At 45.0% G+C, this 19474-nt stretch overlaps 1 protein-coding gene across 1 annotated transcript; it reads left to right on the plus strand.

Annotated features, from left to right (window-relative positions):
• Positions 1–1977: 1977 nt before the first annotated feature.
• Positions 1978–16907, plus strand: cacng3b (calcium channel, voltage-dependent, gamma subunit 3b). Its single transcript, XM_020102974.2, has 4 exons — positions 1978–2328; positions 12799–12882; positions 14610–14750; positions 16273–16907. The coding sequence occupies exons 1-4, from the start codon at positions 2112–2114 to the stop codon at positions 16782–16784; spliced, it is 954 nt and encodes a 317-aa protein (XP_019958533.1). The 5' UTR covers positions 1978–2111; the 3' UTR covers positions 16785–16907.
• Positions 16908–19474: the final 2567 nt, after the last annotated feature.

Here is a 19474-nt window from a genome sequence, read left to right on the forward strand (position 1 = left end):
CCCACCCCCTCCCCCCCTCATCTCTCTCTCTTACTCTCCTCTAACTAATCAGTGCGGTGCAGGGGCCACTGAAGCCGCGAACAGAGGAGAGAGAGAGAGAATAATGCAATAATAATTATATAATACATTATATAACAAAACAATGATACACCGTTAACTGGATAAATACGTTAATATACTTCGATTCAGGACCAAGGACAGCGCCTCCAGGCCGTTCAGCACCACGGACAGCGCTCTCTCTCTCCAGGAGCGGCAGCTGTGCGGCACAGCAGCGGCAGCGGCAGCGGCGCGGCACCGCCTAGAAAGTGGATAATGTGCATTTAAAGAACATGTGTGGAACATGTGATATTGATATGAAGCATGTGCGTGTCTGTGCGCGCTCCAACATGAAAACACAGTGAGTGACACGGCTGTCAGCAACTTTGTGTGATGATACACAAACAAAATGACGCGTCTCTGCCGTTGCTGATCTTGAAACTCCGAACATCTCCTCCTCTCTCTGCCGGAGATCCACCCGCGTTTTATACCGACGGCGTTGCGGCGGTGGGCGGGGACACGCAGCGGTGACGGGGCCGGATTAGCTCCAGAAGGGCCGCTGTCACCCGCGAGTCCAATCCGAGCCGAGCGGCGCGGCCTCAGGCGGAGTTTGGGGAGACGCGCGGTTAGTTTTGGTTTGTGTTGGTTGGACCCGTGAGGAGGAGGAGGAGGAGGAAGACGAGCAGGAGGAGGAGGAGGAGGGGGCGGCTGTCATTTTTTTCCTCTCATTCGCAGGAACGGGCACGTTTTTTTCCTCGGGAGCAAGCGGGTGTAACTGTCCGAGAGGGTCCATCTGCAGGCGGCTTATATGGACCGGTTCGTCCCGGTTGTGGTCGAACTCCGACGGTGAGACCGAGCGAAGAGGAAATTGATGAATCCTGCACGGAGGAGATTTTTTGTGCCTCTAACTTAAACACTGGTGCGTCTCCTCACTGCAGATAATCGCTGGTAAAAAAAACAAAACGATTTTTATTGTTATTCTCATTTACTGTCAGCGACTGTTTGGCACCAGCTCCTGCGCACATCTGGAGGAGGGAGACGAGGGAACATGTCAGTGAGTCAACAGCTGGAGTGGATAACACACGACGGATCTCGGCCAGCGTCAGTTCTCTCTTCATAACCGACGCGTATGGCCTTGATTCATCCTCCATTCATTCAGTGATTCAACAGGAAGAAGAAAAAAAAAAAGCATCAGCTGCACCGCCTCACGTCTCTGCTGCTGCTGCTGCTGCTGCGAGACACAGGAGCGGATCCTTCACCAGCGGTGAGTCCAGAGCGAGGGGCTGATTTATTTCACTGGAAACGGTTTTTTAAAATCCTCTCTGTTCACACACGATGAGCGGTTACATCGGTGAGGAAACCAAACCAACCCATTTATCATGATTATTGTTGTTGTTGTTCTTTTAAAGATGGAGTCCCCCCACGCAGACCTTGGCTGTTAACGGTTAACAGATTGATGAGGGAGCTGTTTTGGAGGAGCAGAAGTTGAGAAAGGGAAGAGAGGGAGGAAGAGGAGGAGGAGGAAGAAGAAGAAGAAGAAGAACAGATCTGGTTACTGCTGGGTAACGCGGCTCTTTGCGCAGCTGGCCGTGCGTAACCGTGCGACGAATTACGCACAGGGACAAGGCAGAATGTGGTGTCGCCGTCACCCTGACTGACTGGGGGCATCGTCGGTTAGTCGAGGACAACCGGTGGTCGTGAAAAAACCCCGGTGTGTGCGTGTGCACGGGGGTGGTGGTGGTGAAAACCGGTTTTTGATGCGCGAGAAAGTGACGTGCCGCCCTCCCACCTTCCCGCCCTTTGCCACGAGCCTCCTGTCAACTCCACGGACGAGGCAGCCAAGTATTCCATATTCCTCCCTGTGCTTATAAACCCCACCGTTTACCATCTCTCTATATATTATATATGTATATATATATATATATTTATAGACCCATCTCTGAGTGCCTGTCTGTTGAACACCTCACCCCGACTCTCCAAGTCTCGCGGGATATAAAGGAAATAAAAGGCTGAATCTAGAAGCGAAGGAGGAACGAAAAAGAAAAGACACATAGAGACAAACAGGAGCCGCCTATATGAAGATGCTGATGTGTGACCGCGGCGTCCAGATGCTCGTGACGACGGTGGGCGCGTTCGCCGCCTTCAGCCTCATGACCATCGCCGTCGGTACCGACTACTGGCTGTACTCGCGCGGGGTCTGTCGCGTGAAGAGCAGCGGCGACAACGACACGAGCCGCAAGAACGAGGAGGTGATGACGCACTCCGGCCTGTGGCGAACCTGCTGTCTGGAAGGTACGTGATCTGTCTGACCGACCGGCTGTCTGTCTGTCTGTCTGTCTCTCACACACACACACACACACACACACACACAGCTGTCTCTCTGCATCTGCTCTCTCTCTCTCGCTCTCTCTCTCTCTCTTAGTGTGCGCGTGCGTGTGTGTGGCTGTCTGATTTTCCCAGCAGTGTCTATCCATGTGTGTGTGTGTTAGTAGTTCCAGCTGCACGTACACACACACACACACACAGACACACACTCACACAGATATGTTTGTACTTCTATCTTAGTGAGGACACTCTTTGGCGTAATGCATCTTTTAGCCCCTTACCCAAACCTCAACTAACCACGAACCTAAAAAAGTCTTAACCCTCAAACAAAATGTCCTCACTCCGTAAGGTCTGTATGCTCAAAATGGTAAAGTTGTATATAGTAAATATAAATAGTAAATATCAGTACAAATATACATACAGATACACACACAGCATCCGTGTACCTCTGTCTTAGTGAGAACTACCCCGTTAGCTCCTGAGAGGGTGAATGGTGTGTATTTGTTTTGTGCTTTTCTAGTTTTGAAGACCCTTGAAAGTTCACACACACACACAAAGTGAGGACCAGCCCAAATGTCCTTACTTTCCCACACACATTCATACAGTGGATATATGTGCAGCACATCACGCAAGTTAGGGTTCTTGCCCAAGGACGCTTCAGCATGTGGAGTGGGGCCCGACCTTCTGTTTAGTGGACGACCCGCTCTACCTCCTGACCTGCCCTTACCCTATAAATACCTCACCCTAATCCTTCCCCGAACCAGAACCTTCCTAAACAGCCCATTGAAAAATGGTCTGTTCAGAATGTCCTCGTTCTGTAAATTCTAGTCTCAAAATGGTCCTCACAAAGATATGTGTACACACACACACACACACACTGTCTGCCTCTGTCTATCTAACACCAGAGGAGCTTTGGTGTGCCTAGTGTGCCAGTGTGCATGTGTGAGTGTGTATTTTCCTCTGTGTGTGTATGTGAGAGCGTGTGTTTGACAGCATCCCATAATCCCTGTAACTCACTTCTTAAGAAGCTGTCCTTTTCCCTGCATTCACTCTTGCATCCCTCTCCTCCGCCACAGAATAGAATAAGATCGTTTCCTGCTCTTGTTTGCTTGTCATCACGCTGCATTTATAGCTGAAGGTACAAATAAAGCACTAACAGGCACAAACACAGACAGCTGGCAGCGTTATTAGCCAGGCAGCTGCACCGCTAACAAGTACCTGGATCTCGCACTGAGCATTGTTAGGCATTTGTTCTTTTTGAAGCCGTGCTGTCGTCTCGTTGTTGGGAGCCAGAAAAAGACAAAGATTTGGGCAGTGGGGGAGTGACCTGGGTGGTGCTGGGATGAGGTGTCGGTTTGGCAGCAGCCACAGTTGAGGGACCTGTTGAATTATGCAAACACATCACACCCTGATTTACCTCATTACTTCTGTAACTGACTGAATTTAGGATGCTCAGTGGCCACTGGGAATATGGAGGATGTTATTTCATGGGAACATGTGTTGACTTTGTATTTCTGGAGAGAAAGGTTGGTCTTTTTTTTTCCTTTTTGTACTTAAACCTCAAAATTCAACAGTTAGCTCCAGAAATGCTTTTCTAACCTGTGAGAACTGCTGCCAGCGACAGGTATAGCCATATAATTTCACACAGATGTGTTCACAACAGCAACAGATCCACTGCATCATTCAGGCGAGAGGTGGAGCAGCCGGGTGCAGCAGGCAGAGGCAGGAAGTGACGTATTGACTCTGCTGTGTAGATCACGTGATCATGTTTACAGCACCCGACACCCCGTCAGCTCTTATCACCACAAACTCTCTTGACATCTTCGTCAGTGTCGTCTACGTGTGTGTCACAGAGAGAGATTTGTTTTCTTTTTGTCGTGCATTAGAAGCGTCCTGAACCCCCTCAGCCCCACAGTTGTTAGTATGGTCTCCTCCCAGCAAGAGGGTTCCCAGTTCCAATCCCAGCTCTCTGTGTGGAGTTTGCACGTCTCCGTGTGTTTGTGTGGGTTTTCTTTGATTACTCTGGCTTCCTCCAACAGTCCAGATTGGGGTTCGATGAATTGGAGACTTTAAATTGGCCGTAGGTGTGAATGGTTGTTTGTCTCTGTATGGGGGCCCCTCTTCATATACAGTCTACGAGTGTAGACCCCGCCTCTGGCCCAAGGTCAGCTGGGATTGGCTCCACCTCTCAGAGGACTAGTGTTTCAGATGATGGACGGATGGTTTCAAAAGTTTGAACATGTAGGAGGAAGGGGGGGGCAGTGACTGATAAAGACAAAATAAATTAGATTACATAATATAGAGGTAAATAGGTCTTCAACTTTAATTGGAAAGCAACAAAGAAAGCAAATGAATGTCAACAAGTGAATATATGAAGATGAAAAACACAGAGACTGGTGGGTTTGTTTTTCTTTGCCAGCTAGAGCTTGCAACATATTGTAGATGTGTGAGATCCTGTTCTTCCATGTGGGACCTCAGACGAAGCAGAGATGCTGCAACACAACTATAAAATGTGGCTGATTATGTCAGCAGGAGCTCAAATCACTTGTCTCCAAACCTTGAGTCAAACCCGAGGGAAACCTATAAAACCTGATAATTGGTTGTTTTCATACTGTACGTGTTGCAAATTGCTTGGTAGAGTGTTTCCCATATTAGCAGGTGCTGACACTGTGAACAACCAAATCTGTTCACTGCAACATGTCTGCCATCTGTCTACCATCTCAGGCAAGCAGAAACTGGAAACACACAGTTGGATTAGAAAAGTGCAAAATCTGTGGTTTGCAAGGAAATGTGTGACTTTAGGTTTGTGTGTGTGATTCTTAGGTCTTTTTGGATTTAACCACAGCTGAGCACAAAGACGTACACCAATCAAAATCTATTTATCTCAAGAGTAGAAACTAGATCAAGAGACTCTTCAGCTCACCAAAGAAATAAGGATATATCGTCTGGGAACCATCAATCCATTCCTTATATATCCCACTTATCATCTTGAGGGTCAGTGGAGGGGCTGGAGCTGCAGCCAATGTCATGGCTAGTCATCAAATACTTACAGATATTTCAGTCTGTCCCACAAGACACTGCATTCCTAAAGCCACTCTGAAAACAGCTGGACCCTGTGACCATGCAGCACCTGTTGCTCTGCAGAGTTTGAAATGAAACTCGGGTGTTTTTTTTTTAGGCGTGTTTCCTGGTTTGCATGTTAACAAGACAAAGGCCAAACATGCTGCTGCTGCACACACAGAGTTGAACCTGACTCCTCCCTGATTCTCCAGCTCCTTCTACACCAGCAAACACACAGTTCCAAAAATGTCATGTTCTTTCTTGAGGGCTGAGGGTGTGCAGGGGTCAAACTTCACAAGAACTGTAGTTTGCATGACATATCATTTACATAATTTAATTTTGGGGCAAGAAACTTTTCAATTACCATTAAAACATTGCCTCCAGTTGGAGTGTGTCTTTTCTGCATGTGTGTGTGTGTGTGTGTCTGTTGCAGCCAGACACAATCATCTGATTCTGGAGGGCATAGAAGGCTATTACAGGGCCAGATGGCGCAGGTATCAGGCTGTATTGAAAACACACTCTCATTTACATACACACTGAAACACACACATGCACACACACACACACACACACACACACACACACGTGCACACTTGTAATTGAATGAATAAATTGATAAATTCTTGGATATTCCCGAGCCACCAAATAAGAACAGCCGTGGGAGCACTACACCCAGATAACACAATGTCAGCACAAAGTCAGTGCATGCACACATGGACACACACAGTTACACACACACATGCAACAGACACACAATAACATGCAGATGCATATCCTCCCTCATGCTCACACACACACACACACACACAATAATGCAACTAAAGGGAATACGCTACCATTTATGCCCCCTCTCATTCTGCCCATCTTATCCCCACTTCACTCATTCCCGCGTCCCCGGTTGTCACAGTTTTATAATTCATAAACGCCTCATAAACTGACAGCAAATGGATGTTTCTGACTGGTGTACATGTGGCTTGTCCTCTGCCCGACATCAGAGAGAGAGTGAAGGGGGAGATAGAAGGAGAGAGGTGGGGAGGGGGGGTGGAGGAACATCGTGTATGCAGTGTTCTTGCAGTAAATGTATGGAGCAGTCATGCATACGTACTGTGCTGCACATATAGCGTGCACAACGTTTTCCTGTGGCACAGTTTGTTTAACTGAAAATACGGGGAGCGAGGCAGGAAGCATGAAGAATCACCCGGTGAAGATGTTTTTTGCATCTATTTAGCAGAAGTCGACTGAACTGTAGTAAAATTATACATTTTTATACTGTAATTTTACATGTGTTGTCAACATGGACCTTATGGGATCTGTCATGTTTTGCAGAAAAAGTATTGCAGCTCGTATTTCAATCAGGAAAGACTTTTAGAGAAAGAGATTAGAATTAAAATAAATGTATTGTGAACAGAGGCATAGACTCAGGCACTCGGACCGCAGCAGGAAGAAGGAAGCAGTTGTATGAACGAGGTGTTTGTGAGAAATGGAGCACGATGTTAGCATGAAGGCTTTTGATGGGACAGTATGAAGAGAGCTGACCAGGTATCCAGAGTTGAGGTGTTCCAGATTTAAAAGCTGGATCAAAATTCAAAGAGATTCCTCGTAATTATGAACCAGAACACATTATAGGCAAAAGTTGACCACTGCTAAAGCCACATACCTGAAACTGCAGAGAAATAACACGAGTAAGACCAACATGGTGTCAACAGGACGCACTCGTGTTGCAAGCTACACGTCAGCCACACGCCTCTGTGGTCCAGCAGATTTATTTACTTATTGATGTCACGTGTTGATCAGGTGGGATCGAAATGACATGTTAATGACATGTGTAAATAAGCTCTTTGTCAAGTGAAGGGAGCTTTAATGTATTATAGTATCCGTGCAGTGTGTGTGTGTGTGTGTGTGTGGTCAGATTGGAATTCGTTGCCTGCAGTGAGTGTTTGTGTCTCTGCAGGTGTACTGGGAGGTTAAGTTCCCTCCCTGTGATAAATGGGCATGAGAAATCCAGGAAATGAGAAGAGAAGCACGGAGGGGGGAGCTAGAGGATGGAGACAGAGCATGAATGAGGAGAGACCAGAACGTGCATGAATGAAACAGTGGAGAGCAGTGGTGGGGGGAAAGTGATGGATGAGCTGTGCATGTCCTCGGTTTCAGCTGAATCTCTGGGGAGCGACTGGCCACGACGGGGATCTAAATGATCACCTGGTAATAGAGAGGAGAGGGTTTTAAGCACAGACGGGGACAAAGTTATCCCCAGGTGGCTGCGGGAGGAAGGAGAGAGTGAAGAAAGCAGGAGCTTGGAGTAAGAAAGGAAGGACGGAGGGAAAAACGAGGTCACTGCACAGGGAGATAGGTATTAATTAAAGATGTTGGGTGTTTGACCGTGTCAGGGAGAGAAATAATCAAGTGACAGGGCGGCACTGAAGTAAAGGTAGGGGGGGCGAGAGAAAATGTGAGGGAGGAGAGAGAAGTGGAAGGTTTGTGCAAATACATCTAATGTAAGAAGAGAGAGACAAAGAAAAGAGGAACAAATGTTGGAATCATTTTGCTTTTGATCTCAATCCTGTTCAACACCTCTGGGATGAACAGGAACACATACGGAGATCCAGGCCTCAACATCAGTGTTTGACCTCACAGATGTTCTGATGCAGAATTAGAGCCGAGTGCAGCCAGATGGAGGCTGTTATGGAAACATATTAATGTCCATGGTTTTTAGGGGGGGAGGGTGAGACGTTCAACTCATGGGTGTAACCTTCATGTGTCCACATACTTTTGGCCGTGCATTGAAGACTGACGCTAGAAAGAAGCGGATGAGGGGAGAGACTGAGGAGGGATGAATGGAAGTTTAAGAATGAGAGGAGAGCAAAGGAAGTATCAGGTAAAGGAGGGTTGATGAGGAGACCTGAAACAGGAACAGACAGATGTTTTGGGGAATGAGAAAGAGAGAGAGAGGAGAAACATGGGTGGATTTAAGGAAGAACAGACAGAGAAAAGGGAGAAAGAAGAGAGAGAAAGAGGACAGGTGTGCAACCAAGCAGAACCTGTCTCGTTCTCTTTCATCAGCCATCACCGTGGAAACTTGCCTCTCTCTCTCTCTCTCCTTCTCTCTCTTTCTCCCTCGCCTGGAACGAGGTAATCAGAGAGAGCGAGAGAGGTAGCGAGTGAGCGAGGGAGAGGAAGAGGCACAGTCACCCACACTGAGCTGTCAGAGGCGCTCTGAGGAAACAAGCAGTCCAATTTGCTCTGCTTTTCAACTTCCTCCCCGTTTCCCTCGCTCACCCCTTCCTCTTCTGTTTTCTAGTTGACGAAACCCTTTGTGTTCTGAGCGCATGTGGCCGCTCACATGCAGCGTTTGGACGACACGCCATCTGATTAGCAGCTTGTCTGAGAACAAGGTTGAGTGATATTGAGAAGGTCCCGAAAAATTAAGTTTGTTGGGATGCAGATTTGTTTCAAACATGAATATGTGACTTTTTTCGGGGTCATGTAATTTAGAGTATTCCAGTGTGTGTGTGTGTGTGTGTGTGTGTGTGTGTGTGTGTGTGTGTGTGTGTCAAGGACAAGCAGCGTCACAATCATGGGGGCATGTTGACAAACAGTTTTTTGTGTTTGTCTACTTTTTAACCTTGATTCAGGCTCCAGGTTTTCTCGTTGGTATGCGTACTACATCACTTGTACTTTTACCAGCGGGACTACACTGATACAGTTGACCTATATTTGAGATTAAGTTGAATTCAAACGAGTTGTCAAACTTGATATGACGACATTCATGCTGATGAACAAAGAAACAAACACATGGACGGCGTGAAAACATAACCTCCAATGGTAAAAGTTAATATAACAGTTAATGAGACCTATGGGATTATTATGATTATTGTATTCTTCCATAAATGCTCTGAACTCACAGCATCATGCGTTTACATGCTTCTTAATGGTACACTAGGGGGCGCAGCCATGTTCATGTGTGTGCATGTGTTTGAATGTAAGTGACAGGAGCAGCACACTCGGCCCAGCAGGAGAAACTAAGCCCTGTGCCACATGAGATAAGACAAACAGACACACACAGGCGCACACTGGACTCCCATCCCCACTGGCCACGACCCATAATGCCTTTCTGCGACTGTGGTTGCAGCTACCCTCAGGCCACCCTGACCTTTGTTAGGCAAATGTCTCTTGATAGATGTTCCCACTGCGCGTGCTGTGTGTGTGTGCGTATGTGTTTTGTAGTTAATTAGACCAAAAAAGGGAAGGTATGTCCTTAACACACATTCATACATGCACACAAATGGCCGAAAACCACTGATACATGACCTCAGAGGAACAAACAACAGTGTGACACAGTCGGCCGTGATTACAAATGCGCAGCATGTCAGTGTGTGTTCAAGTGAATGTGTAATGGTAGCAATGGGCAGTTTCTTCTAGTTCCTCACTGTGGTGCGGAATAATATAACTTTAATTACATAAGGATTATATCTGACAGAAGAGTGATGTTGACATGGACACCAGGAGTGCGACTATTGACCTTATTAGGAAGAAGAAATGATTTTGATTATCACACATGTGACGTGTGGTGACATTGTAAAGACGAAGCAGCTTGTGAAGGTACTGAAGAAAACAGTGACGTGCTGCTGCTTTAGAAGGAAATCTTTCTCCATCCTGTTGTTTATTCTCGTCTGCAGCGCTCCAGCCACCACACATGGAAACCTCACGTCACAGATGTTACGAGGTGACGATCATTTCTTCCTCCTCAGCGCTGGTTTTCCAATTTGTGCACTATTAGACACAAAAAATATTTTTTTCATGTTGATATCCTCAGAACACTATCACTGTGATATGTTTATTTTTTTGCATACAATTTGTGCCTGAGCTTTGTTAAGTTTTTTATTCCATAATAATCTTTTTAACGTATTCCTGACCTCAGCCTCTCAGCAACCTTTTTTGTTGATTTCCTGAAGTAGCTGTATAGCTGTTGTCTTTTTAATGCTGTTAAAGTAATCTATATTGAAGTGTGTCGACACCAGGTGCACTCAGCGTGTGTTATTAGAGTGTCTGTGTGTCCTTGTGTGTGTCCACTTTAAACTGTTTATTCGGCAGTGATTTAGGCCACAGAGAGTGAAATAAAAGCAGCCCTATATCTCTCTGTTCCTATTCTCCGTGTCATTGTGTGAGGCCGTTTGTTGCTCCATAAATCAGAACGGTTCAATACAAATCCGTCTGTTTAAAAGGCAGGAGCTATAATGAATTCCCTGGCTGACAAACACAAGGCAGAGCTCTGACTGATGATGCTTTACACCTTGATGTGTCTGGCAGGGGCAGCTAAGGTCTCAGTTACCTTCTGTGACTCCACAGCTTCTATCATCCAATTACACGAGGCCACGTGATCAGATAAAGCAAAGCAGCATTCAACAACTCCCATAAAGAGACTAAAACCAACAACAACTTGACCTCAATGAAAAGTTTGAGGGTTTGAGGTTGCGACCCACACAGGCTCAGGAAGTATGATGATAGAGAACAAAGCGTCATTACCTGCTGTCTGTTTATTGGTTTGCTTGTGTGTTTGTTGGTTTTAAGCCTTTGGGGCCTTGTTGATTTAGCTCTTTTTATGGGGCTTGTTGTCAATAACCAAATACAGAATAACACCAGGCTCGTAATTGAAATAGTTTAATCTGTGATATCATCAGTGTTATTTAAGGCTCTCAATTATAGCAACCAGTCAAAGTATTAACACAAAACAGAACCCGAGAATTTCAGCCTGTGTTACTCTGTCTGATGAAGCACTGAAATGTCAAATAAATATAACCCTGCAAGTAAGACCGTGTGGGAGTGGTCGAGAAATACAAAGTTTATCTATATATTTATATTTATATTTCATTTTCCTGTGGTTTTCATTTCAGCAGTAAATGGTTGTGCAAAGATTATCTCTGCACCGTGCGTCTGTGTATCTGTTGAATTACAGCTTGTCATTGAGTAAATGCCACTTTAATTAGCATGAAACGTTTTACTGAATACTTTGTAAAATCCAGATTTCAAACTTTTCAGTGACCCGGAGTCAAAGTTACGACCACAACTCCACGAGCCGCATGAATCGATGGGAGTGATTTTCTGGCTCCTGGAAAGAACTTCTTCATATGCAAATAAGCAATTAGCTTGAGTTGTTCATTTGTTCATCACCAGCCTCTATCCTCCCGTTTCTCTCCGATTCCCCCCGCGCCATTTTACCACCGCACCTCTTTCAACCAGCACTTCCTCTTTCTTCATCCTCCTCCTCCATCTTCCTTTCACCCCCCCACCCTTCTCTCTCTCATATCCCCTGTGGTGTTGACCATGTGCGAATGGGTCTGAATGATGGGTGGGAATGAAGCTACACTTAGCGCACACACACACACACACACTTACACACACATACGGTATGGTCATGTGTGTTTGAGGAGAGTGAGTCACTCTGCCTGTCACACACTCGTAGGAACTGCATCCTAGTCAATACTACACACACACACACACACACACACACACACACACACACACACACCACTACACAGACATACACATATATATAATATAGATAAAGGTTTCTAAAGTCTTTTACTTACATCCATGATTGATCGTGTTCATTCATATCTGTGTGTGGTTTTGTATTCAAAGTTGTGTGTGTGTGTGTGTTTGTGTTTGTGTGTATCTGTGTGTGTGTGTGAGTGTGCGATAAGGCTTTTCATTAGTGTTTTTCCACACAAAGCCTGAAGGCTGCAGCCCTGTTTCATCTGTCTATCTCTCTATCTATCTAGCTCTCTTTCTATTTCTCTCTCTCTAATTATATATTTCTCCCTCTCTCTATCCCCCCCCCCTCTATCCATCTATCTCTCTATCTCTCTCTCTCCAGCTGTATCTGCTTTTGATGTAAATTCATGTCTGTGTACAGGATGTATGTTCACTGGAGAGTCATTGTCGACACGATGCTTAAATCAAACACACAATTCATCTGATGAGTCATTTGATTAAAAAACACAACTGAAGCTGCACCTCTTACCTGATACATTCATGTGTCTGTGGCTACCAGATCCAGTGGCTGCTTATATCATTACAAGAGACCATGTGTACAATTTGAATTGAATCTCAACAAAGACGTGGAGATCTCTGACCTGCAGTTGGACTGTTACAGGATTAAAATACTTCAAACCAGGATGATGGATTGAACAAGTTAATGCAGATCAATGTTGACTTCCACTGAGGATTTGTCTGTGTGGTTAATAATATTCCAAATTGTAATGACCACTGTAAATCCATTGTTTTTAATTAGCAGAAATGGAATTTCACTCACTCAGATTTTCCTCTTGTGTGACATTAAAGATCTGAACTGAACGGATTTGTGTTTCTCTGCTGCAGGAACATTCAGAGGAGTGTGTAAGAAGATTGATCACTTCCCAGAAGATGCTGACTATGAAGCAGATGCTGCTGAATACCTCCTACGTAAGTCTGATATGAAAACACAATGCATGACACGTGTGGATATCCATCGTGAACTTGGACCGATGTGAATAAGGGTCGTCTGTGTTGGTTTGAGTCATGAACACACAGCAAAGAGTAAATCATTGCAGATGAGATCAAATGAGTAAATAGTTGGATGTCAGAGATCCTCTGTTTATTGTTCATCTTTCAGCTCCAGAAACGAGCGAGACGGATGGACAGAGGGTAAAATGGGGAGAAGAAGAGATATAAACAGATGTTTGAGTTTTATCTACAAATACATGAGAGAAATAGACAGATAAGAATAAAAGAGGAAGTGCCTTGTTATTTCTGGATACATCAAAAGAGTAATAGGGCAGAAGTAAAAACGATGCAGTCACAAAGATGGAGAGGGTGGAGGAAGCTCTCTCTGGTTTTCCTCCCTCAGTAAACATGGAGAAAAGATGGACAGAATGAGAAAACGGCAACAAGAAAGAAAGAGAAAACAGATTTAGCCTGTGCCTATTTCTCATTGCTCCACTGAACACAGAACAACATCCCCAGAGGCAGCCAATTAGATCACAGGCCTCAGAGCCGGCCAGCCAATGGGGAGCGGGGACCTAGTGACCGGCATTCCATACAGCCCAGGGGTGTGGGCCACTGGGGTGGGGTCTGTACACCCAACCGCACAACGCCACTGGTCACAGCAGCTGTCAGTCACACAGGATATGTTGTGGAATGTAATAAGACAAAGGCATAAAGACATTACATTTATAATCAGTGACTCGTATAGCGGAAAAAGCTGATACATGCAGAAGTACTGAAAATATATAAACATATGTAAATGGGAAAAACGCACATCGCTGTTCTGCATGAGAAGCTGTTTGCAAATATCCGTCAATATGCTGTCACATCATGAACACATATGGGGTCCTGGCAAAGATTCCACTCCAACTGCAGCCTCGCTTTCATACTTCTTATTTTGCCTTGCATATGTGTCAGTGCGACTCTCCATCTGTCTTGGTTTTTGTCCATCTTCTTGCTCTACATCCTTCTCTCATCCACTCATCCTCCCTCTCTCTCTCTCTCTCTCTCAAGGCCTCTGAATGCTTTAACATGTTCTGGATTCAGACTCAGTCATGCGTGTAGTAGCACGCTGGCTTGTGTGTTTGTGCATGTCTCAAGTGTGTGAGTGTGCGCATGTGTATGTGTGTGTGTGTGTTTACAGGAAGTGACACATTTTTCATTGTTTCTGCAGCACAGTGGATTTAAAATGGAACATTTACTTTTCATTGTAGCCATTTTACACATAATCTCTCAACTGCATGTACATGGTGAACATGAATGTTTCCTTAGTCTGTATATAAAGATGGACGACACGTCTCCTCTTCCTCCGTTCCTATCCAGAACTTCAACCTTAATATCTTGGACACAAACAGGATATTTGTGATGCTGTGATGCAGCTATCGGGGGAGGAGCCACTGTAACGAGGTCCCACTGACACGTGCACTCGACCAATCGAGTCAGACTCAGCTGTCGATCATGATGTTTCATCACTTTCATTAAATAAATAAAACCAAACATGAACTTGAAAGCTATATATGTGGTATTTAAGATTTGTCCCCAAAACCAGACCTTGTTCTATCGATAAAACTCCCTCTTCCGTTCTGCACCTCTCACATTCTGTGTAGTCTGAAATGCGCCATGTTTAAATGTTGTGGTTTGGTTTGTGTGTGTGTGTGTGTGTGCAGGTGCTGTGCGTGCCTCCAGTATCTTCCCCATCATGAGTGTGGGTCTGCTGTTCCTGGGGGGGCTCTGTGTGGCCGCCAGTGAGTTTTACCGGAGCCGACACAACGTCATCCTCAGTGCTGGAATCTTCTTCGTCTCCGCAGGTTAGTGTGTCTGTACACACGTGTGTTTGTGTGAATGTTTGTCTCTGTACTTGTTGTATAGCTTGGAAGTGCAGTCAGCCATCAGTGCACTTTATGTTACATTATATTAACAGGAAGTGGGTTTAAGAACAAAGCATGTTTCTTTAATCACTTTATACATTATGTTATTTTATAATAATAATAATAACTATTTTATTATGTGATAAATTGGAAATATAAAGTATTTTTTAGAAAAAATATTTGATTTAAAAAAAAGTTACTGCAGCAAACTACACTAACATACAAAAGGCGAAATCAAGGACATCCTTCATTTTTCTGGGAGAGGAAAACAAACACACAGAAGGAGAGAGATAAGGAGGAGGCTGGGACTCCTGGAGGATCCATAACATCTGGAATGAGGCGCAGAGAGAGAGAGAGAGGTCCCGGGACAGACGATGGCCCTGAAGACAACCTGAGAGAGAGAGAGAGACACACACACACACACAACCTGGCTGCTCAGAAAGGAATAAACAGAGAGTTAGATGCAGAAAGTTCACTCCACTGTAAAAATTGGAGCCAGATATGAGGAATGGTCACTGTATTGGAGACAGTGGCGAGGGGCTGCGTTGTGTGTCTCTGTGAGTGTGTGTACCTCTGAGACTGTGCAGCCACTTGAAGCAAAGGACACGCGACAGTCAAATATTTGTAGAAGGAGCCCGTCAGGCATCTAAGACACACAGAGTGTTGAAACTGTGCACTGCAGCTGATTAATCAATCAACAAGAATACCACGATGCCGCTGTGATGCACTGTGACGGTGTGAGAGAGCAAACATGCATAAAACACGCACACACATAATCTGTCACATGGATGCTGACACTTACAGTCTGTCGTAAAAACACACACACACACGCTTATGCTCTAGCCCCTGACACACAAAGGCTATAATTGCTGTTCAGTGGGATGTGTAGGGTCCCATTAGGATTTGTCGTAAATTTATGAAGCCAAATTGGTAATTATTTACCACAATAGTGTGGGACTGATTCTGGTTAATTACAGCTGGCTAATTGTCCCCATTCTGTGCGTTCCACCACACTGCATGAACACTGTACTGTGGACTAATGATATGGAATAAGAGAGCCCAGCTGTGTGCAATGACTCTCTGCAGTGTTTCCATCGAGCTGCACTCCCTCTCTCTCTCTCTGATTGCCCTGCTCTCTTTACTTCTTTTTTCACATTTTCTTTTACTTCTCTCCTCCACTTCTCTTCTGGAACCCTTTCTCTCCATTTTACTCTTTACTGCGTCGTCCTTTGTATCGTCTAACTTGTGATGGATGAAGGCATCGGTCAGTCGTTCCACCACTCTGGTCGTGACTTAAATGTCAATTAGCAAATGTAACAGGGTCCATAATATGATGGTGGACATGATTAACATTTTACCAGTATAGGAAGTGCTTCACAAAAGGATAAAAAAACAATTTAATAAAAACTAAAACACTTGGAGAGGGACATGTACATTTTATCTTTCTTTTCTTCTCGTTCAGGCCTCAGTAACATCATTGGAATTATTGTCTACATCTCCGCTAACTCGGGCGACCCGGGTCAGAGCGACAGCAAGAAGTCCTACTCCTATGGCTGGTCTTTCTACTTTGGCGCCCTCTCCTTCATCATGGCAGAAATGGTGGGCGTGCTGGCCGTGCACATGTTCATCGAGAAGCACCGCAAGCTACGGGCCAAGTCCCGCACCGAGCTCATCAAGAAGTCCGCCTTCAGCCGCATCCCCTCCTACCGCTACCGCTTCCGGCGCCGCTCCAGCGTGCGTTCATCCGAGGCCCCCAGCCGCGATGCCTCACCCCTGGGGAAAGGTGGCTACACGGGGCCCGCCGCCTCTGAGATGCCCATGTACACGCTGAACCCACGCGAGGCAGGCAACGCCGGCACCAAACCTGGCGGCGGCATGGGCGGGCTGCTCAACTCGGAGAGGGAGTTCCTCCAGAGCAGCACGCTCACTAAAGACTACAACAAGGACCCCAACCGCAGGACCACGCCCGTCTGAGAGGTGCTGGCTGCAGATATCAACCAATCAGAGTATCAAAGTGGAGGATGAGGGAAAATACACGGGGGGCGCTAGCAAAAGCAGGGGCCACGCAGGGTTACGGGGTGGGAAGGGGGTTTGATAAACTTCGACTGTGAACTGTGAACTTTTAGCCTTTGAACTGTGAATCCTGAGCCCTGTGAGAGATTCAGTGTGTGTAGCGGGGAGTTTCGAAAGGAGAAGTTGTTCCCAACTCCACTTTACCACATATCACTGTAGTTGTTCCTGTGACTCCTTACACGTGAAGGCACATTCAATTTATGCTCATGACCTTTTGTGTTCATGAATTGGCTTTTAAAGGGGGAAACAGGATTGAACTTGACAAAATGTTTTTTGAAAGCATATCGTAAGTGGTTTACAGTCCCGGGGCAACTTCTCCTACAAATGAAAATAATGTGAAGTAATGGAGAAGAGGGAAGAGGTGAGAGACCCTGTGTGATCTTTGACCCTCTGACCTCTGACCTCCGGACCCTTTGGATGGCAGCAGAGCCGGATCAGTGCAGGGAACAGGCCTTAAGGCACTGAGCTGTCTCTCCCATTAAGATGCTATTTAAAAGTGAAACACCTCAGGAAAGGGATTGGTTCATTTTCAGTTCAGCTGGATTTGAAAGAAAAACTGAAGATGCAGTTTGTCCATTTTACGGCAGCACATTTGTGGCACTAGTTATTATTTCTACTCATATTGTATATATACTCCTTTCATATTGATTTTGATTTAATCATGGAGACGCTCACTTCATAACTGAACTGAAACTGAATTAAGCTCCTTCCTGGTAACATTTGCCCCCATCGCTCTGATCCCAGGTCAGTAGTCAAACCTACATACCGATTTTTTTCTTTTTGAGTACATACTGACTGCAGATTAGCTGTCAGCGGGGGAAAAGGTGTAACTCAACAGAATTAATGAATCTCTTTTAGATGGTAATGTTAGATCATTGGTGCTTCCTTTTACTCCTGTTTTTTCGGGCACACAAGTCTTCTCTTGATTTATTTATTTTTTCACCTGAAGCTTAAAGAGATGATCAAATACGTGTCCGTCTGTCTGTCTGCCTTCACTTATCACCTTTCACCCTCCACATTTTTCTGTGTAGCCCCATAACTCACCTCACTGCCACCCTCCGCGCACCTCCGCACCTCCTCTCACCCTTTTCCGTCCTCTGAGGGACACACGCCACTAGATTTAGCCCCCGTCTTCCGTCTGTGTCGCTCGTAGACTAGTTTTCCTGAGGTTGTTGGTTCAGGGTGCTGTGGAGGGGAGACCGCTGAGCTGTGAATATGCTTTAAGGCAGAGCCAAAAAAAAAGAAAACATTTAACAGACAAAGAGTTTTTTTGTTTTTTTTTATTGCTTGCCCACTACCTCTTAGTGAATATCGATCAGATTCATTTAATATAAAGTTGTCGGAAAACTATTGTTAAAGAAATTTCAGCTGCAGAAATAAACACTGAGAAAAAATCTAAAAGTGCACATCTCTCTTCTCCGGTGGAGGATTGTTTGTGGCAAACAACATAAAGAAAGATGGAGCTGCATTATGAGGATGATGTGTAGCTCATTCATTCAGCTGTCACTCACAGCCTCTCCTCCTATTTATCTCCCTCATAGGTTCACACACACACACACACACACCTTAACATGTCTTTCACGGGTCTCTTAGCGATGACATGCACAAGCTGTCATGGCTCTGTCAAATTTCAAAACTACTGTACCAGATTCTAGAGAGACATCAATGCATCTCCATTTATAACATACACACATAAACATACTCCATGGATGGAATTTAAAAAAAGCAACATACTACTACAGACTAAAAGCATTTTAGCATTTATGAGATTTTTCAAAAAACTATAGATCAGAAACATGAGATTCTCGTGATTTACAGTGAGACAAGTGTTTCTGTGCGGACTCTACTGCCCGTGTGATCAGAGTCCTGCAGAGCAGAGCAGAAAATGAAGCAAGGAGCTGGTTTCTGATTTTGCTGCGCAACAAAAGGCTTGACTCCATACGCTTATCTAATGAATTCGACAAAGTGAGAGATAAGAGGAGAGACGAGAGGCGCGCACAAAACCTCCAGTTTATGCAGTGGTGTATTTAAAAACTGAAATGTGTTAGTTGGTGGAATTGTGGTTGAGAAATTTGGCTGTGAAATGTTTGTGTTTCTAAAAATACACAAATCTGAATGAACAGGTTTGTTAAATACAGAATCTCTACTGTTTTGACTGGGAACTGATCACTTCCACACTCACACACTGAAAAGATAATGTCAGTAAACTATCTGCACATCTTCAGCCTTTGTTGCAGTATAACTTAACTCGTATATGTATGATTATACTTCATACTGTATATGTAGCCCTTATGTGCACAGCCACTTCCTCACTGGTAATCTACTACTACCTCTGTCCAATATAACTGTTGACAAATTGTCGATACAGAAATCTCCAACCCAGCTTGTTGCAACACATAGAAAATCCCCTAAAAGTCACAGGTTACTTTGCAACACTGCAACAGATAGTGTCTGGTTTCAGGTGAATTATTTGTGGACAAGAGAGAAGGAGGCAAAATAGCCATAAAACAAAAAGCAAGAAAACATGTTGCAGGAAGAGAGCACGAATATCAATGTTTTACTTTTTAAGTCCAAACTTTTTTTTTCCGGGT

The sequence above is a fragment of the Paralichthys olivaceus genome, chromosome 5 (assembly GCF_024713975.1).
Source record: "Paralichthys olivaceus isolate ysfri-2021 chromosome 5, ASM2471397v2, whole genome shotgun sequence".
Classification (NCBI taxonomy): Eukaryota; Metazoa; Chordata; class Actinopteri; order Pleuronectiformes; family Paralichthyidae; genus Paralichthys; species Paralichthys olivaceus.